Below are 21,717 nucleotides of genomic sequence, written 5' to 3' on the forward strand. Positions count from 1 at the left end.
GCCCAAGTTATCATTTTGGTTTCTGAGTAGTTGCTGCTGCCTGCTTTGTCATGAGTCATTCGGTCTTTGGTCAAATGTTACATAATCCAGTCTGGACTGAATTTTATGTTTAATGCCCTCACTAGCCACATCGAACTGTCAACTGTGAATTCTGCAGAGAGAATTTGTCGTTTTACCTCCGTGTTACTCCTCACTTCAATGCAACATTGCATTGGTAACACAATTTAAAGCTCTTCGTTCCCCTACTTTTGCATTTTTTTCCCCTAAACGTGACTGTACGCATTTTCATGTCAGCGAAAGTTGAAGATGGCAACTTGATGACGCTAACAGAACCTCATCATCTGCAAAAAGCAGACACACAATACTGATGACTTCCAACGGGACCCCCTCAACGCCTCGACACATATTAAGCCCAAAAACTATAACTGAGCTCAAAAGTAAGAGTTTACAGCAGGATAGGCTGCTGGAGAGAACTGAAGACCTTAGCGTTGCTCTCTTTATTTTTGTCTTTTTGTGTCAGCGAGCGTGTCCTTGGGTGACACCGTCACATCCTGTGTGGCTGAAGAGGAAACTGCTCACCTAGCTTGACCTTTGCTCTCAACAAAATGACTAATGACCCTAATGACTTCCAGCTCACCCTAATGAGGACAAGCGCCATAGAAAACGGACGGAAGTGCAAAAAGTGTTCCCTGCAACAAAGCGCATAGATAATGTTTCAATCAAGTACTTACAGATGGTCACAACGTTAATGAGCGGATCTGGGACCTGCATAAGTCGTCAGCTCGGCTCATTTTCCTCTTTCGGGTGGGAGGGAAATCCATTCTTCCAACCGTTTACACACGCACTCACACACACACAGTTGCCGCAGGCATGCGTGGACACGTTCTCGGAACATGTAGCCATCTTGTCTTGGATGAATTGGAGTGCAGCTGGACGTCTTCAACGGGTACAGGAAACATTTCAGGGATGACCGTGATCACATCCTCCTTAAAAAAAAAAAAAAAAAGACTCACTTGTCACCTTATCTGCTCATCATAATAGTGACAATGCAATTATTTTCATGTAACTGAGTGGCAACCGTTACAGGTACACATTTCAATTTTATTTAAAAAATGCCAAATCAAGGTATGACTAAACAATATATATGACTATGTCTTGTTTATTCATCATTTTCCCAATCTAAAATTCAAGAGTTCATCTCTGTTTCTTCTTTCTTTGAGCTTTCCTGGACCTCGTCCGGAGATTCAGAACTTCGGTTTCTCTGCTTTGTGTCCTGAGGCCCATATGTCATTCAAAAAAAAAAAAAATACTGTATACAAAAACATTCTTGGAACTCCATTGATGTCATTGTAATAGCATAATAAAATACCATGTTAAGAATAAAACCGTTTTTTGCCTTTGCCACTTTCAGCAGCTGCTCCATCTTTTCATAGACAGCGATCTGCAGCTCAGCAATTATTTTCATACCCTACACTCATAAGTCATATTTTTGCTCACAACTCAAGGCAAAACAAAAATTACAAAAAATCGACAGCTCGTAACTCGAAGAACTGGTACGAGTAAGTTAAGATTCCACTGTAAAAAGGTCATAGCCAAACAGAGTGTTGCTTTCTCTAAACAATGTTGAAATGTTTTATTATTTTTTTGAAACATGGTACTTGGACAAGGTATTACGCACATCCGATTATTTACATCCCAATGACTTCAGCCAAATACGTTTGGGCCCCTGAAAAGGGAGGCCATGTGCACTAAATGGTTGTCATTGTTGAATGATAAATGTTGTTTATTACAAATCCCTGGTAGTGGTTTGTAAGGTATCAGTATGTTGCAATAGCAAACTACATTTCAAGGGCTATGACTTGTATTGTAAAACACAATTTAGTTAAGATGTTTAAAAAAAAAAAAAAAGAAGCAATGTGTGCTTAGGTGGTGAGCGCAGGTGCACTATGGTGTGTGTGTGTGTGTGTGTATTTATAGTGGCCACATTTTGCACTCACTGAGTTTCCAACACCCACGGGAGTCCCCACACTGAATTAGGGACTCCCCGTCACATTATGATATTCTCTTACAGGAAGCTCTGTTGAAGGCAAACTGACTCACACACGGTGAAAGAGAAAGCAGGTGATTGCTGTTGGCTTGAACTCCATTAACTTTCATTTGTACAAATCAACACCACCAGTTTGAGCTTTCTTTGGGGCTCGTTGAATACATGCTAGCGCCATCAAGAGGAGAAAACAAAATCCAGCGAGAAGATGACCTATCATGGGACGTTGCGTGTTGCAGCATGCTGCTGCCCCTGCCATGCTTCACTGTGGCATTGGGGTTCTTTGGCCAGTCTTGTGTTTGCACCAAACATCCCTTGGTCACTTGAAATCTCCCAAACACATTTAGGCTCATTTAGGCATTTAGGGGGGGGGGGGGTCCAGGAAATGCCTACAAGAACACCTGAACTTTATTTGGGATTAGTCCATGGCATTTTAATGGTGGCAGGTGTGTGCTGACTCCCATTTAACATGAGGTCGAATGTGATTGGTTAATTCGTCCTCAGTCATAAGAGGTGCACACTCGTGCAAACCACATTTTGACTTCCCGTCCCCATTCTTTCCAATTGAGTTGGACAAGTAAAATGGGTCACATTTATCGTGGAAAATAAGTTTGGAAATGATTTATCTTGGCCTCATCTTGTTATATCACAAAAATGTGTCACTTGAACATGGGTGCGTAGACTTTTTATATTCACTGTATGTCCTGAATCTCAAGACAATATCCAGGACAGACCAACGCTCCAGAAAAAAAGAAAGAGAGCGGAAATCTCAAATCTTGGATCAACTCTCTCTCGAGCGAGCGGTTACACGATCCTTTTCTTTGTGCTTAAAAACCTTTTTTTTTTTTTTTTGGTTCCGCTTTTGAAACTGATATTGAGTTTGTACCTTCTTTCACTTCCTGTTAAAACAGACCCAAAGTAGACAACAGAAAGGGGATTTTTATTTTTTTCAAATATTTTATACAAGATAACAAATGGACAGCTGTTGTATTTACACCAGTGTTGGATGTTCTGACACAGAAAGGAGGAGGAAGTGAGATAAAGAAGTGGTGGTTCGTGCTTCCCGTGTGTCTCTCTCAAACTCACACGCAGATGCGACTTGTTCATGTCGAGGCTTGACAGACGTTTTTCATTTGCTCTCAATGAGATGAGGCTCAGACAGCTTTCGGATGTGCAGCTCCTCTATCAGCTTTTCTGCACACACCTTGAACAGCGGCTCGGGCTCCTGACACACACACACACACACACTACATTGAACACATGCACATTTGCACAAAGTTCTTGTCTAATTTAATTAGTTTTATGTATCAGAAACAGCACATACATGTATTATGAAACTTATGGCTAAAATAGATATTACTGAATCATTTTAAACATTACTGTCCCATGTTACATGTTTTTATGGACCATCTTTGCCACAAGACGAGTAAAAGGTTCAAATTATATATGAGCATTTATAAATTATACAGTAGTACATAAAGAAATCAACTTGTTTCTTTTTATTTTTAATGAAACATTAGAATTATTCATTCACTGTATATCTCATTAATCAAAGCATCAATAAATATATAGTACATACATATACTTGCGGTTTGGCAAACCATGGATTGACAGACTTCTAATTTTTTTTTCCCTTTCCGTTTTTTTTGGGGGGGGGGGGGGGGGACCAATCCCCACAAATGCTTTTTGTAATTGTACAGACAGGAGAAGGGCACAGCAACAGGAGCATGTTTTGCCTCTGATTCTGCCTATTTGTTTATAGGCCAATGGGAGGAACAACACATATTCTCCCAAGATAAACCTTTTGAACAAAATCTTTTGTCGTGGGCCAAATATTTTGATGATATTTTGTTTTTCTCTGGCTCTGAAAAAGAACACAGACTCCCGTGGATATATTAACAGCCCGAATAAAAAGTTCCAATTTAGGATCGAGTATGGTCTACGTGTGATACGCTTTCTGGATTTACAAATCCCCAAAGACAACGAAGGTTTTTACCATACATATATATTTAGAAAGGTAACAGACCGGAACACAATATTACACGCAAACAGTTTCCATCCTCCTTGGCTTGTTAACAACATACCCAATGGACAAATTCAGAGAGGAAGACGCATCTGTGACTCACACCGGGATTTTTTCGGAATCCATCTGAACATGCAGCGGCGGCTCCCACAAGGAGGTTAACAAAATCAGACTCTCCTTCAAGTTCATCCTAGCGCACAATCTTTTGAAAGAAGAAGTTTGCAGAGCGACAGACCTTAAAAAGTGTTGACTCCAAAACCCTACTTTGTCAATTGATATTGCAAGGAGGCAGCCCAGATTAAACACATCATAAAGAACAGTTATTAAAAATAATTGAATGTGACCTGACTCTTAAGGGACATTTTAATGAACCCTCTAGTATTAGCTTTAATTAAGAGATGATTAATGATGATTTATGCTTAAAGACCCCAGCCAGGAATTGATATGTGCCACTTATGTATTCATGACTATATATTTTTTTGTAATTATGGTGCGCATTTATTCATGTGGTTAAAATGCATATTGGCAGTTTATGCCTGCTTATTTAAGATTTCTTTTTTTTTTTTTTAATGGGTGGTATAAAAAAAATATTTTTTTTTTTTCAGTGAAATTATAATGGGTGTCAACTATCTGTGGAATTTCACTGTTCACGGTCCAGGCCAGCCCGGTCCCCATCCCCTGCGAATAGAGGGGGTCCACTGCAAATGTTGGCTGTAAAAATGATTTTAAAAGAAAGACTATCTGTCATATATTTATATAAACATAACTAAGACATTACATTAATTAAAAAAAATCATCACATTAATACATTTTCATACATTTTAATGTGGAATTAAATTGAATTGGTTAAAAAAAAAAAAAAAAAAAAATCTTACGAGCATGCAGTATGAATTAACTAAGTGGGAGTTTATTAATTAAAGGAATTAAAATTGAATTTTCAAAATCGCACTTTAGCATAAGAGAGGAAACGTAAATGTACTTTTTTCTTAGCGTTTTGGGTAGAAAGAAACTAAAGCTCGGCAAATGTGATGTTACCGTGTGCTCCAGCTGCCTCTGCTTCTCCACGGCTTCTTCCAGAGTCAGACCCACCCACTCGGCCTCCTCTTCGGGGATCTCAAAGCGCTGCGTCGCCGTGTGACAAAATCCAAACACCAGTCGTTGGCCTTTAGAACTTTGGGACCGCTCAAGTCGTGAGCGAGCTCGTACCTTGTATTTGTTGTACACCTCGTCTCTCTTCGCGCGGTCCTCTGGATACAGCTGAGTGTCTCTACGAGCCAGGCGCAGTAACATGGCCCGCTTCAGGTCCATCCCCAGTTTGGAGTTCAGATCTTCTTTTGGCATCTAACGCATGTTACACGAACAAGGGTGGTTCAATATTTTAATTAAAAAAAAAAAAAAAAAATATATATATATATATATATATTTATATACTTCAATTATTAAAAAAGTATTGCACAGAAATTAAATAAAAAAATTTACATAATACAGTTAAATGATTCAATGCACATGTATTTAAAAGTCAAGTACAAGTGAACTGTACTTACAAATGTTACTTGTATTTCAGTGACTCACTGTACTAACATACGACTAGCTCTCCGCTGCAAATCCACTTCAGCAGTACTTTTTTGAATTCATAAAAACTACCAAGAATATCTCAATGCTTTTAAAATAAAAAAGAAAATGTATACACAGTATTCCCTGCTATACAGGTATGTGCCAAAAATTTTGAATATCAAGGGAAAGTCCATTCATTTCAATAATTTGTTTCAAAAAGTGAAACCTATGTTATATTAGTTTTGAAATATTCCAAGGCTTTATTTGTTTCAATTTTGATGATTATGGCAGAAAGACAAAAAATAAACAAATCCATCCATCCATCCATTTTCTGAGCCGCTTCTCCTCACGAGGGTCGCGGGAGTGCTGGAGCCCATCCCAGCTATCTTTGGGCGGGAGGCGGGGTACACCCTGAACTGGTTGCCAGCCAATCGCAGGGCACACATAAACAAACAACCATTTGCACTCACATTCCCACCTATGGGCAATTTTCAACCTACCATGCATGTTTTTGGGATGTGGGAGGAATGCGGAGTGCCCGGAGAAAACCCACCCAGGCACGGGGAGAACATGCAAACTCCACACAGGCGGGGCCGGGGATTCAACCCCGGTCCGCAGAACTGTGAGGCAGACGCGCTAACCAGTTGACGACCGTGTCGCAAAAACAAACCCGCTATTTCACCAAATTAGAATATCATGACAAAGTTCAACGTTGCAGGCTCCCTGTCTCCCAATGTTGTCCGCTAATTAACGCAAAACACCTGCAGAGGTTTTCCTCAGCCTTTAAATGGTCTCAGTCTGGCTTAGTAGGCTTCAGAATAACGGGGAACACCGCCGACTTGACGGCTGTGCAAAAAAACCATCATTGACACTCTCCATAAGGAGAAGAGGTCTCAAAAAGAAATTCCAAAAGAAGCTGGATGCTCACAAGGTGCTGTATCAAAGTACATTAACAGAAGGTTAAGAGGAAGGGGGGAAATGCCTATATCACACTTAAAAAAACAACAACTCACTAATAACAACAAAATGATCGTGATAAATTAAATATTCTCATCTAATTAAAATATCTTTTTTTTTTTTTTTAAATAAATTCCTGCTACGCCTTCTGTGTGGTGTCAAAGTCCTTATATGCTCCCCGGGCGCTTCAGCTGCCCCCTGCTTCAGTGTGTTCCACTAACATGTGTTCACTGTGATGGGTTAAATGCAGAGAACACATTTCATGTGCATGCATGTTCATGACAATAAAAGGCGATTCTTCTTCTTCTTATACTCGTGCGGACGGCAACCGCGCTGACGTCACTGCAGCTATCCCACACGTAGTTTGTCTTTATACTCGAGCGCAACCCACACGCACAGTTTTGAAAATGTACTGCAGTTCGCCAAGTCAGGGGTGTCGCTACGGCTGGTATTGGCTAGGACACCACAGGGTGGAGATTCCTCTGCATTTTTTGGGGCCATTTCCGATAGCCGTTTTTACATTCCTTTCCGTAACAAGGAACAAAGCAACAACATTGGCGACCGTGGAACAGTGTCTGCTAGAACAAATGGACCTAGATGAGCAGATGATACGTTTAATTATGCTCCAAAATCGATCGAGAAGGCGGCGGCGTAGATGGTATGTAGAACCAAGGCGCACGCTGAGTACGTCATCACAGCATGTGACTAAAACGGACCAATCACGAGAGATGATCTCCGCGGCATTCTACGTGCAGCAACAATGTTAGCCGCGTGCGCGCATCAAATAACGCAGAGGGGCCGAGCGGGCCAATTCGTCGGGCGTTGTCGGCCATGAGAGCGCGGGAGGAAAAGAGGCCTTAAAGAGGCCTTTATGTTGTCTGCCTGCAGTGCCGCCAGTGGCCTGTTGGTGGTACAATTTAACATATTGTCACACTATGGACAGTCTACTGGCATGCATGTTACAGTGTTTCCAGCTTTTTGGTCTGACTTTCCAAAGACATATTTCTGTGTACAGTAGAAGTTCTTAAGTGTAGCAAAAACACACGGTGAGCATAAGACCAGATTGACAGCCTTCTCTCTTACTTTGAGGATGTAGAAGTCAAAGCCAAAGGCGGCGTCGATGAGGTCCAGGGTGCGAGGCGTGACCGTGATGGTGAACTTGTGGTCCAGGATCTCGCTGTAAAGTTCTCTCTTCAACAGCTGCGGTCTCCACGTCTTCGGCAGACGTGTGGACATCTACGCGGACGACGACGTTAACGTTACAGAGCTTGACAAAAATCTAATCAAAATCAAAACACCCTGGCGCACGCTCACTTTATCGTTGTTGGCGTATCTGTAGCCCGATACCCAACCCTCTCCCCCCCAAAGGCCGTTCTGCGACTCGGGAGGGTAGTAGACGGGGATCGCGACGTCCTGCACTCGTTCCTTCTGCCCCGTCTTGGGGTTGCGTCGGTACTGGACCCCCAGGGCCCTCCAGTGGACTGGCGTGGGCTCCTTCTGCTCCAGGGACTTCAGGTAATGCTTGGGGAGGCGGGAGTAGATGCCCTCTTTCAGTTTGAGGACATCCCAGATTTTAGGAGCGTATTTATGGAGAGGCATACTGGATCTAGAAGACATAAGGAGAGAATAGAGAATTCATCGCATAGGTCACTGATTCCAAAGTGTGCTACGGATACATTTGCATTTAATCCTTAAGAACCGTTTGTTCATAAACATTTACTTCAGTACAATTTTATTGCAACTTTTATGTAAAATAAAGTAATTTTGAGGTGGTACGTCATGTTATAAAAAAAATAAAAAGTGAGAACCACTAGATGTTATCAATTATCAAGTCGTCGTTCACCACAGAGTAAAACTTGTTTTGAATAAATGGAAATAAAATATTTTATACGTATACGTATTTAAATAAAATGGGAGAGTCATTGAAAAGTGACTGCAATGAAAATGTACCACTAATATAATGACAAGTGTGCAAATTATGCAGAGCCCTCAAGCAATTTAAAGTGACCAATAGTACAATGATCTGGTACTAGCATTGTAACCGTACAGTCAGGCGACAAAATTATCAGAATCAGAATCATCTTTATTTGCCAAGTATGTCCAAAAAATACACAAGGAATTTGTCTCCGGGACAATGTTATTGATGCGGTAACTAATGAAACGCTAATTTACATCGCTATGAAAACTATTAAACGTCAGTCGTACCTGGCAATGTTATAAAGGTGTTTTAAATCCGAAAGAACAAACGTTAAGCATGCAAGGACATGGCTGGGCTTTCCCTAATTTAGCAATTCCGCATTGCTAGACCCGCGTCCCACTAACAAGGATTTTCATTGGCGGCAGCACAGAGTATTTTCGCTGGTGATTGGCTAACATTTTAAAGATTTGTCATTGGTGGTAGGGACAGGTTATTATAGTTTATGATTGGTTGAAATTAATCGAAATGCTCATTGGTGGGAAAGCGACTGCTGTCGCTGGTGATTGGTTGAGATGGACAGTCAACAATGTTGTTGTTCTGGGAAACCGGGCATAGAAGTTAAATAGTTTTGTTTTGGTTTTTCAGTATGCGCTTGCCCGTTAACCCAGAAAAAAACCCACATCTTTTTGTTCAAAGACAAATTAAAAGAAAATTTCTTACGCCAACTCAGCGTATTTGTTAAAACAACGTGCATTATTTGCACAAGTTGAAAGTGTCGCTGGTCTTCGAAGCTTTTTTTTCTGCACTTCAGAATAAAAGTCACAATGAAATACAGTACTATATTATTATTATTACTAATAAATGTTATTTATGTTGCGCCTCGGGTCGCTTGAAATGAAGTTCTTCCTCTTAGTATTTGTATTATTGTTCATTTGATGGACCCTTATTTTGAAGTGCGGGAACAAAGCTTTGAAGACAGGAAGTAGTGGACTGTGTCGTTTGCCTGTCACTGTCAGCAATGATCAAAGAAATAAAAACGTCAGGAATGTAATTTTTCGAGAGAGCAGTACATTAACGAGCAATCGCCCGCAAGGTGGAATTGAACCACTCTGCCGCTAGGCAGCTACAGGTTTGAAGCCTGCACCCCGGACCACCGAGGATCATCCGGGCATTAGAAAAGTAGAATAAGGAGCGTATTATGGAACGCAATCTCCCAATGATACTCAGTGACGGTTTCTATTGTTAAAAATTAATCTGTTTTGTATCTGCAAGACAGTTACGCTTACAACTGTCTACACGGACGGATAGCTTCTGGCTACCGTATACGAGGAAACTAAAACGACAAAAGGAATGAAATCCGAATGTATCAATTTATGCAAAATATCTGCATTATGATTGGCTGTGTGGAGAGAAGAGGCGGAGACAGATGATGTCATTTCAGGTAATCGATTTAATATGATGTGCTTGTTTCAAGTGGTTATTTCAATGAATTCATGGTAACAGTAGCTTTTCATATGTTCATGTTATAGTATTGCACTTTTTTACGCTTACACGTAGACATGGAATATATTTCAAGATGCATTTGTATCACACAATACTGTAGTTACCAGATACAATTACAGCATTACAAAAATAGTAAAATGAGGTTGCGTCGGCAAAGGGTTGTGGAAATTTCTGTTTGTCCATGTGAGATGAAGAAGTAAAGTATCTGCTTCAAACACCGGACAGGTCATTAAGAATATTTATTATCTTAGTATCGAGAGACAAGTTATGGCAAGTTTAAAAAACAAGTTAAAAAACATTCAGCCGAGCATGTCTCTCTCATTTCCTTACTTTCTGAATTAGACTCGTTATTATACATTGACTTGCAAACGGATCACACTCAAAAACCTAATGAGACAACCTACTAGGCGCCTTGCTAGCTTGCTGTTTTCAGCGCATCAGAGCTAGCAAAGCAATAAAACAGTCCATTCGTGATTTTCTACAAACCCCAATTCCAATAAAGTTAGGACTTTGTGTAAAACATAAATAAAAACAAAATACAATGATTTGCAAATCCTTTTCAACTTATACTCAATTGAATACACTACAAAGACAAGATATTTAAAGTTCAAACTAATGAACATTATTATTAGTTTTTGTTGTTGTTGCAAATATTCTCTCACTTTGAATTTGATGCTTGCAAAACATTCCCAAAAAGCTGAGACAGGGGCAACAAAAGATTGGGAAAGTTGAGGAATGCTAAAAAATAAAAATAAAAAATAAAAAATGGGAACATTCCACATGTGAACGAGTGTCATTATTGGGTGAACGAGTGTCATTATTGGGTATAAAAGGAGCATCCCGAAAGGCTCAGTTCTTCACAAGCAAGGATGGGACGAGGTTCACCACTTTGCAACCACGTGAGCAAATAGTTCAACAGTTTAATAACAATGTCGACGTACATTCATTTATTCATTTTCTGTACCGCTTATCCTCACGAGGGTCACGCAGATGCTGGAGCCTATCCCAGCTATCTTCGGGTGCGAGGCGGGGTACACCCACCCTGAACCAGCCAATCGCAGGGCACATATAAACAAACAACCATTTGCAGTCACATTCACACCTATGGGCAATTTAGAGTCTTCAATTAATCTACCATGTTTTTGGGATGTGGGAGGAAACCCACACAAGCACAGGGAGAACATGCAAACCCCACACAGGCGAGGCCAGATTTGAACCCGGGTCCTCAGAACTGTGAGGCAGATGTGCTAACCAGTCGTCCACCGTGCCGCCTGTCAATGTAAAATTGCCAGGAAGTTAGAAATTTCATCATCTGCAGTCCATAATATGCAAGCAAGAATGGTAAAGAATTCCACCTACAAAACTTCAACAGTTAGACTGTTGTTAAAAGGAAAGGTGATGTAACACAGTGGTAAACATGCCCCTGTCTCAGAATTTTTGGAACATGTTGCAGGCATCAAATTCTAAATCAGTGATTATTTGAAGAAAAAAAAAAAGGTTTATCAGTGTGAACATTAAATCCTTGTCTTTGTAGTGTATTCAATTGGGTATAGGTTGAAAAGGATTTGCAAATCATTGTATTCTGTTTTTATTTACGTTTTACAAAATGTCCCAACTTCATTGAAATTGATGTTTGTAGTTACGAAAGCATCACAATTTTGTGACAGCACACGTGGGCATCACAGAGCTTCGTACAGGCCAATCTGCAGGTGGGCACTGCAGATGTACACGCTGGACTCTTGGGGAGGGCAGAAGAGGGGGCAAACTCAGGCTGCACTGTGCAGCAGCTCGCCCCGACACTCTGCAGCACCTTGGTGATCCCCGACATCAGATCAGTACACCTGAGCATGTGAGTGAAGTCAAAAAGATCCCAAAAAATTGTCCCAGAACCTTACACATCAAAGTTATGCCACTGTTTTGAGTTATTGCAAATAGAATAGAATGATAAATCAAATGAAAAGTTCCCAATAAAAAATGTCTACGTAGATAGATTTCTTAACTTTTAGTCTCATAGTGATTAAAAAGTAGACATAAAATGAGATAAAAAGTAATAGTACTACAATAATAATAGTGGTTGGGTGTATATACAGTTAACAGTTTATATTAACATTTTCCATCCATCTGTTTTCTCATTAGGGTCATGGGTGAGCTGGAGCCTATCCCATCTGATCCTGGACTGGTCACCAGCCAATCATAACGCACATATAGACAAACCATTTACACCTCCGGGCAATTTAGAGTAACATGGATGTTTATGAAACGTGGGAGGAAGCCAGAGTACCCAGAGAAAACCCACGCAAGTACGAGGAGAACATGCAAACTCCACACAGCACGGCCAGAACCAAGATTCAAATCCAGACCCTCACGACTGTGAGGCAGACGTGCTAACTACTAGACCAACCCCTGTTAAATATTGAGGTACTGATGAATGGATTGACATTATATATGACATTTTCAAGATGGAAAGAATTATATTTGCTTCATTTTTGCTGCAACAAAGCGTGTTTCTGGAAAAATGGATCAGGTTTAATATTACACCAGTGTGACCATCTTTTATCTAATGCTAAATTGTAAGTCCCCGTTTTGTATTCATCCCATTTTTGTTTCATGATATAGCTTGCTTTGTTTGATACATAGAAGATTATTGTTGAGGAAGTTCTATTTCCTATACTGGTGGAAAGACCAATTGTTCATCGCTGTAAAATTAATGTACGATGGGATATACTGTGTGGATTCAATGGTAATTTACAATTGAATGGATGAAAATGGTGAAATACAAAATGAATGTACATTTGAACCATGAAAAAATGTCATAAAAAGAGAACTGCAATAAAAAATATTGACGTACTCTAAAGGTCCCATATTTTGGCTATTTCGACCTCCATAGAGTGACTCTCTAACATGGACTTCGTATAAAAGTGTCAATTTCATTTAAAAAAAAAAAAAAAAAAATATCCTTGGTTTTGTCATACAAGTGCCCAGAAAAGGCCCCTCTGAGAGCTACTTCTCTTTGACCCAGTTGTGTATCCGCTTTGTCCATATTTGGTTAATACCGCCCCCTTTTGCTCTGATTGGTCGCCTCCGTGTAGAAGACCCACTTGTGAGAGCATACGTGTTTGTTTTCTTAACAGCGCTGGCTCGGAGCAGAGAGAAAGGCGGAGATCTTCGCTAGTGACGTAGATAAGCTCGAGAAATGCGAATGGCCATATTTCACGTTTATTGAGGGGGCACGCTGGCCGACTGGTTAGAGCCTCAGCCTCACAGTTCTGAGGACCCGGGTTCAATCCCCGGCCCCGCCTGTGTGGAGTTTGCATGTTCTCCCTGTGCCTGCGTGGGTTTTTTCCGGGTACTCTGGTTTCCTCCCACATCCCAAAAACATGCATGAATTGGAGACTCTAAATTGCCCGTAGGCATGACTGTGAGTGCGAATGGTTGTTTGTTCCTATGTGCCCTGCGATTGGCTGGCAACCAGTTCAGGGTGTACCCCGCCTCCTGCTCGATGACAGCTGGGATAGGCTCCAGCACGCCCGCGACCCTAGTGAGGAGAAGCGGCTCAGAAAATGGATGGATGGATGGACATGTTTATTGAGGTACCATAGAGACAATATTACATCCCAAATACTCGAAAAAGTTGGTGTGGTCAAATATGGCACCTTCAATCATGTGCGTGTGTTATTTGAGCTTTTTCCAAAGAACCGTGCTACAGTTGACTTGCATATGCGTACCTGTGTATGGGAAAGGCAGCGTGACAGAGCACGTGGACCGAGGCCACCACGAGGGAATCGGACAACTCCCAGATGTGGAGCTCGTGCACCTCCTCCACTCCGGGCACGCTCCCGATCCTTTCCCTGACGTCCGCCAGGCTCACGTGAGGCGGCGTGGCCTGCATCAGCAGCAGCCCGTACCTGTGCATCTGAGGGAGGGCGGCCACGTCACATAAACGTCATAGAAAGAATCACTTTTCAGGAATGGATAGAATACTTAGAAAGTAAGTTTTACTTAAGATTGGGTGCCAGTGCATCTACACGTCAATACAAGTGAATGTTATTTATCATCATTTATGATACATTTGACAGATGTATGGACTTAGACCACTATTCCACAAAACCTTTTTTCTGTAATCCTAATTTGTTTCTTTTCTTTCAGGCAACCAAGATGATACTGACCAGAATCCAATTTATCAAACTCAGTTATGGATCAAATTGTCATATCTTATCAAAATCATTTCATTTATCAAACTCTAAGGAAAACTACTCATTGCACTATTAATCACTAAAATGGAGTTAGCTCACTGTAGTTCTTAGATTCCTCACATGGTCACACCTGCGGAACAGCTCGGGCCACCAGGATGATGACAGCCAAGATGGCCAAGCTCGGATCCAGGTACACCAGGAGGCTGCAGGGTCCCGGGGAATGCCGGTAATAAGGGTCCACCAGCAGCAGCACCAGACCGGTGACCAGGAGCAGAACTGATGTGGACAGCCCCTGCACCACCATTGTCACAGAAGGGGGACACAGTGTCAGAGACTTCCTGTTGACGTGAGCATCTTCTTTGCGCGACTGGAGCTCCTCCAGCGACTCCTGCGCATCCACGCCTCCTCCTGCCGAGGTCGCCGGGTTGCAGAAGACGAGACCCCCGTTGTGGAGGGAGTGCGCCGTCATCCCGCGCTGAGCTCTGCTGGCTTCACGCGGGCCTCGCTCGGCCTCGCCCAAACCTCCGGAGCCCCCCTGAGACACGGCTGTGAGAGAGAATGAAAAATAAACCGTACAATGTGCTCGACTTCAAAGTAAAAAGCCTCACCTGGACGTACACTACGCTGTACATCAAAATAAGAGCACACCTGGACATAAACTCTACTTCAAAATAAGTGTATGACATGGACATACGTAAATCAACAAATAGGTGAATCTGCGGAATCCAAACTGTGAATACACGGAGGTCCACTGTACTCTACCGCAAAGTAAAAGCATCCATCCATCCATTATCTGAGCCATTTATCCTCACAAGGGTCACGGGTGCGCTGGAGCCTATCCCAACTATCATCGGGCAGGAGGCGGGGTACACCCTGAACTGGTTGCCAGCAAATCACAGGGCACATACAAACAAACCACCATTCGCAATTACATTCACACCTACGGGCAATTTAGAGTCTTCAATTAACCTAGCATGCATGTTTTTGGGATGTGGGAGGAAACCGGAGTGCCCGGAGAAAACCCACGCAGGCACGGGGAGAACATGCAAACTCCACACAGTTTGGGCTGGGGATTGAACCCGGGTCCTCAGAACTGTGAGGCTGACGCTCTAACCAGACGTCCACCGTGCCGCTCAAAGTAAAAGCATCATTTAAAACTTCCCAGGAATTTTTCTGAACTGCAACAGTTTTTGTAAAGAGGACTGGTCCAAAATTCATCCTGCTCCCAACTACAGGAAACGTTTTGCTGAGGTTATTGCTGTCAGAGGAGGATAAACCAGTTATTAAATCAGAGTCCACTTACTTTCCCCCCCTGTCCTGCGAATGTTTACATGTCATGCTCTATAAAAAATTTCTCTCTCTCTCTCTCTCTCTCTCTCTCTCTCTCTCTCTCTCTCTCTCTCTCTCTCTCTCTCTCTCTCTCTCTCTCTCTCTCTAAGTTTGTGTGGTATTAGTTTAAGAAGAAGCGGCACGGTGGACGACTGGTTAGAGCGTCTGCCTCACAGTTCCGAGGACAGGGGTTCAATCCAGGCCCCGCCTGTGTGGAGTTTGCATGTTCTCCCCGTGCCTGCGTGGGTTTTCTCCGGGCACTCCGGTTTCCTCCCACATCCCAAAAACATCCATGAATTGGAGACTCTAAATTGCCCGTAGGTTTGAATGTGAGTGCGAATGGTTGTTTGTTTGTATGTGCCCTGCGATTGGCTGGCAACCAGTTGAGGGTGTACCCCGCCTCCTGCCCGATGACAGCTGGGATAGGCTCCAGCACGCCCGCGACCCGAGTGAGGAGAAGCGGCTCAGAAAATGGATGGATGGGAATAAAAAATGGGAACATTCCACATGTGAACAGGGTAATTGGAAACGAGTGTCATTATTGGGTATAAGGAGAAGCGGCTCTGAAAATGGATGGATAGTTTAAGAAGACTCTTGTTTATTTCTGTGAGTTATTTGAAGATCACAAGGTTTACATACTTTTTCCTCCGACTTTGCGTAGCTCACATTAAAGACTTCCAGTGTGAAAGTGTTACCTTTGTGGTTGATTTCAATGAAACACTCTGGCTCCCCTCCAGCCTGGACCCCCGCCCCGGCCTCCCACCGCCTCCGGGTCATCCCGAGCACCACGACCTTGTAGAGCACGCTGACCACGCCCACCGCCACCAGCAGCCAGGGCCGCGCCACCGCATGCATCTCCACAGACGAGCTGATCATTTCCAACAAGCACGAGACACACAGAGAGAAGAGCAGGAGGGCCGAGATGAAAACCCCCACCGGCCGACTCCTGTCGTCAGGGTGGGACGCCCCGCACGCCAGGGGCCTGGCGGGGTCGCTCGAACCCGAGGGACTCTCTGCGCTTTGAGGGTGAGGGGGAGCCATGTGACTGAGGACAAAGAGCGTGTGGAAGCCGTCCACCAACAAGACGAAAGACCTGCACAGCTGACCCGTGATCAGTTCCAGCAGCAGCACCAGGGTGGCGATGCCCAGTTGGCACCCATGTGAGACCTTCATCATGTCTGCACCCAAACACATATCGGTGAATATCACATACAGTACAGTCAAGCAAGTTATTTAGCACAGTATGCAAACTAATACTATTGATGGGCCTCATGTGAGGGTGGTTTGTTTGTATTAGATCATTTAACTACTGAGTCAGTCTTGTATAAAGTACATGAAAGCCATACGTGTAAGTATCTTAACAGAAAAGAACTTTGGTAGAAGTTACAGTACAATCTCCATGTCGAATAATACTTGAAAGTATAGTATAAGTCTTAGACATTTGCTGTATTTTTGTATTAAAAATAATATTCTGATATTAAAAGTACTTAAGTATTGGAAGTAAAAAGTGAGAGCATTTAAAAAAGTAGAAAATAAAATTTTGATCATATTTTTATTTATTTTATTCCTATTTGTTAGATTCTTTCAGTGGTGTAGTTAAAGATATGCACCTTTGCTGATGAACAAAGCTCGTCTGACCATCAGTACAGGCAGCATTTCTTTCGTTTTCGACTCTGCGATTTAGGCGTTACGTCAATGAACAATTTCTTTCAATTTTATTTTGTAGTAACGAGGAACAAAGATGGTTAGGGGAAACATACTGCAGTAAAAGTAAACATTTTATTAAGAAAATGGAGTGGAGTAAAGGGGACAGTTGTCAGAAATAATGGTAGCAACGGTAGCAATGGTAGGCATTGACAGTCCTTAATATATGTGAAACATACAGAGGGCCGAAATCACTTCTTCAAGAGGCCACTGTCTCAAAAACAAAACCCCCCCAAAACCATAAAACATAAAACATCCATTCATACACACTTTTTATTGTACAATAAAAATAATGAAGTACACCTATGTGAAAATTCTACTGAAGTACAGTAACAAAGTATTTGTACTCTGTTACCTGACAAGGCTCTGCTGAATACAGTCGTTGATGTAACATGGGTTCATGATTGCGTTCATGCTGGATGCATGGCGTTGATGCTTTATGATCCTCTCCATTTCAAGTGCTTTGACACCATCTTATGGCATCTATAGGCAATTACAAACTGCTGTTGGGGGAGTGTCAATTATTATTAGCAAGGGTTTACTGTCTTATGTCTAAAAGTACAGTGAACCCCCGCTTTATCGGGTTCAATCTTTCACGCTTCCCACTATATGCCGGATCTTTAATCCATAGTTTTTTTTATGGATTTTCACAGTATACAGGCAAGTCTGAAATTAATTCAATTCAATTGACTTTTTCATAATGTTTGCTTGTTTATTTGTTTACCAGTGTCCCTCCAGTCAGCCTATGACCAAAACACTGTGCTGTACCACTTTTTAAATGGTCTTTTTTTGCTCCAACATTGCACTGTAACTTTTACTTTCATTTCTTTGTTTTTATCTCTTGTGGGATTTATTTCCTGTTTACTTTTAATATATTCCTTTTAAAACTTGCTTTTCCCCTTTGTCCTTGCATTCCAATGTCCTGTGTTGTGCAATTTGAATTAATATACCTAAATAAATGTTTGAAAACCAACTGTTCTAAAAGAGTAAATGTGACTATATTGTACTTAAAAGTTAAATACAACTGGACTGTACTTAAAAAAACATTGTACTTGTTTTCGAAAAATGAATGAATGCAAAATGAATAATGTATTAGCCCTTGAGGATGCATGCATTTGTACAAGTAGTATTAACACTACAATGATGTACAAGGGATCAAGCATTCATCAACTCTAAGTACTATCTTTAAAACATGGAAGTGTCATAATTACCTGTGAGGACGAGGACGTCCAAGAGACGAGATGGTGAGTGGACGCGCGTGTGTGCACAAATCCAAAATGTTTCATTCATTGTGTGCAACATCTCCACACTCCTCCTCCTCCGTCAGCACAGCCCCCTCCTCTTCCTCTTCTACTCTAATCTTTGTCATGTGAACCTGAAACAAGAAGGCAGTCACATTTGTCTACTGCCTACCTATCTGTCCGTTCGTCTATCTATTGATCGTTTAATATTTCTACAAAATTAATCAAAGCCTTGAGGGATTACAATTAGAACCAACCAAATGACATTTGTGTGACTTAATTTATTTATTATTTTTGTATCAATTTATGAATTCTTGTTAACTATTGTTGATTTTGGGGGGATAATTTGACATGATTTAAATAATAAATAATTTTGACGTATGATCGCATTTTCAAATGTTTTAATATAATTATTTATTTAATTTAGAACGTCTTTAATCAGTTTTGTTGTTATTTGAGTTCATTATAGTACAGTACAATAAAAGTAATTTCAATATACAGTACAATAATATAAAATAAATAATACAAAGTATTCGCTGAACCTTCCAGTGGTTTCTTTTTAAAATCAGTAACATTTCAATAAGTTCAGCAATATGTTTATTAGTTACACTTACTTTATTTGTTACAGTATCCATTTAATTTGAGTTAATTCTATCATATTGAAATGTATTGGTGGATGTGTGTATTTTATATATCGTATACATATATGTAAAAAAGTCTAAAATATATATTAACTTCGAAATACATCTTTTCAAAATAAAATAAATCTATGTCTTAAGTTATATTTATTCACCCAAGTATTATTAATGTACTGTAGTATGATGTATATTTTATACAATCATTTATTATACAGTATATAAATACCTTTTTATAGATCTTTCTTTCTTTCTTTTTCGCCAGTGGCTCTCAAACTTTTTACACCAAGTACCACCTTAAAAAAACACTATAAATAATAATACAGAGCTTTAATTCCTGAAAGATATATTTAATATTATTGTAAGCCGCTGAAACATTATGCACAGTTTGAACATTGACACTGTGCTTAATTGCAGAAAAAAGGACTTATAAATGGATGAATGGTTAAATTTAAATGTATTGTACATAAAACTTAAAAATAGTACCTTAACTAGATGTTTTGCAAACAAGCAATTCTAAAAGATTAAATGCAACTGTATAGTACGTAGAAGGTAAATACAACTGAATCGTACTCAACAAATGTATTTTACTGGATTACTAAAAGTGTAATCCATTGTAACTTTATGCCCAGTTTGGACATTTATTTCAGTGATCCTGTTGCATACCACTTGAGGGAGCCCACGTACAACTAGTGGTATTTGTACCACCCTTTGAGAATCACTGTTCCAAATTGTTCTTCGGAAAGAAATGAGGACTCTGGTTTGCCAAAATGTATATTAAATATTCGGCATATTTGCTATTTTACTTGTACAAGTAACTGCAATTTAATTTTGCTGGCTTTAGACATCTTGTTCTGTATTAAAAAATATAATCCATATTCTAATATGGGAATTGATTCCATGCTTGAGATTTGAAGAGCACCATTCCACGGCCCACCCAAACTTCCATGCACACTGAGCTTGGTGGAGTGATGTTAATAAGGTCTGATGTAATCCCCATTGCGTTGTATGATTACATAATCACATCATAAGGTGCGTGGACCTTTTTTTGGCTAGTGTGTTAAAAAAAAGGTTGTGTTACGGTAAATTGCAGCTACAACAATGGAGTAGTTTTATCAGAACACGACAACATGTCTTGAAAATATTAACATCTTGTTTCTGTTTCTCAGTGAGCACATGGTCGTTCATTGTTGGAAAATTACGTGTTCAAACTAGTTGTAGTCGCACTGCGGTTCCCAGGAATGACGAGGCAGCTTTCCTTTCCGTCCAGTGGGCTGCGAGTCAACAGGTCGGATGGGGTCTGACACCGTGGATAAATCCCCACTGTTCTCTGGCCTGCCAGCGCATTCCTGGAGTACAACTAAGCCCACCCAGAGACCTGGCGAGGACACTTTTGATCACTTGCCACATCCCAACCCCCTGAGGGTGCACGGGACAGGCAGCATGGCTGGCCCGTCTGCACCCTCCTGCCCCTCCAGTCATATCAGGAAAAACTAATAAATGCCAAATGCCGAGTAGGGGTCTCATTGTTCATTGGTATCAGTCAGGAGAAGGGTAAAAAAAGATTTCCTAAGGCATTAAATAGACCATGGAACACAGGGAAGACATCATCATGTGAAGAAAATATAGCACTATGCTCTGCCAAAAGAAACACTGAAAGAGCTGCAGGAATTTCTGGCAAGTACTGGCTGTTTAGTACATGTGACAACAATCTCCCGTCTTCGTATGTCTAGGCTATAGGAAAGAGTTCCAAGACAGAAGCCTTATCTTACAAGGAAAAACATCCAAGTCTGGCTATATTGAGCAAAAACACACTTGAAATCTTCCAAAAGCGTGTGGGAAAATATGTTATGGTCCCATAAAATCAAGGTTGAACTTTTTATCCTTAATTCTTCCAAAAAGGTGTTTGGTATAAACACAACACTGCTCGTCACTGTAAGAACAGCTGGACAGCAACAGTCCTTGTTAGCACAAAACCTTGTCATGAAAAGCCTACTAGAGCAGATGAACTTTATTTGGGGTTATAGTCACTTTAAACAGTGGCAGGTGTGTGCTGACTCCCATTTAACAAGTTGACCAGTTAATTCTTGATGCAGCCACATCTCCAGTTATGAGGGCATGTACTCTTATCCAACTACATTATATCAGTTTAGTTCCACTTCCTCTCTTTTCTTTTAACAACTTTTATTGTTATTAAGGTTATAGGTCAGATTAATGGTGGAAAAGGTTTGAAAAATTATTTATCTTGGTGTCGTTTCTTTAAAATCACAAAATCCCGGCATTTGAACAGGGGTGTGTAGACTTTTGTGGCTATTGTCTCTTATTTGTATTTATAAAACAACATTGATGGCATACATTGTTGCATCAATTTAGCCATTCTGTCCTAAAATTGGTTAACGACCAGTTCAGCGTGTACTCCGCCTCTCGCGCGAAGATAGCTGGGATAGGCTTCAGCATGTATACGGAAAATGGATGGATGGTTTATTTTGTGTAATAAAACATGGTGGGAAAAGAATTTTTTTGGATTAATTATAATTACATACATTATAATACAATTTAAAAAGGACAATTAATTAATTTATTAGTAAAATACATTGTACAGAATTTCTTCAACCA

General features: G+C 40.9%; 2 protein-coding genes and 1 non-coding gene across 4 annotated transcripts; all 3 read right to left on the minus strand.

Annotated features, from left to right (window-relative positions):
• Window positions 1–2,963: 2,963 nt before the first annotated feature.
• mrpl28 (mitochondrial ribosomal protein L28) lies at window positions 2,964–8,910 on the minus strand. Its single transcript, XM_061782982.1, has 6 exons — window positions 8,784–8,910; window positions 7,893–8,184; window positions 7,662–7,814; window positions 5,274–5,408; window positions 5,103–5,189; window positions 2,964–3,269 (listed from the first exon to the last, which is right to left on the minus strand). Exons 2-6 carry the CDS (start codon window positions 8,175–8,177, stop codon window positions 3,174–3,176), a joined length of 756 nt encoding a protein of 251 aa, XP_061638966.1. The 5' UTR covers window positions 8,178–8,184; window positions 8,784–8,910; the 3' UTR covers window positions 2,964–3,173.
• Window positions 8,911–9,579: 669 nt separating this feature from the next.
• Window positions 9,580–9,666, minus strand: trnastop-uca (transfer RNA opal suppressor (anticodon UCA)). The gene has a single exon. It is a non-coding gene; the product is annotated as a tRNA-Sec (tRNA).
• Window positions 9,667–9,964: 298 nt separating this feature from the next.
• Window positions 9,965–18,513, minus strand: LOC133482704 (proton-coupled zinc antiporter SLC30A1). Of its 2 annotated transcripts, XM_061783120.1 has the most exons (5): window positions 18,437–18,513; window positions 16,217–16,699; window positions 14,323–14,738; window positions 13,725–13,912; window positions 9,965–11,840 (listed from the first exon to the last, which is right to left on the minus strand). In XM_061783120.1, the coding sequence occupies exons 2-5, from the start codon at window positions 16,695–16,697 to the stop codon at window positions 11,639–11,641; spliced, it is 1,287 nt and encodes a 428-aa protein (XP_061639104.1). In that variant the 5' UTR covers window positions 16,698–16,699; window positions 18,437–18,513; the 3' UTR covers window positions 9,965–11,638. The 2 variants fall into 2 exon arrangements, with proteins under 2 accessions (XP_061639104.1, XP_061639103.1); XM_061783119.1 differs by lacking the exon at window positions 18,437–18,513 and having other exon boundaries at window positions 16,217–16,892.
• Between the last annotated feature and the right edge of the window lie 3,204 nt (window positions 18,514–21,717).

This window comes from Phyllopteryx taeniolatus, chromosome 8, assembly GCF_024500385.1.
Source record: "Phyllopteryx taeniolatus isolate TA_2022b chromosome 8, UOR_Ptae_1.2, whole genome shotgun sequence".
NCBI lineage: Eukaryota > Metazoa > Chordata > Actinopteri > Syngnathiformes > Syngnathidae > Phyllopteryx > Phyllopteryx taeniolatus.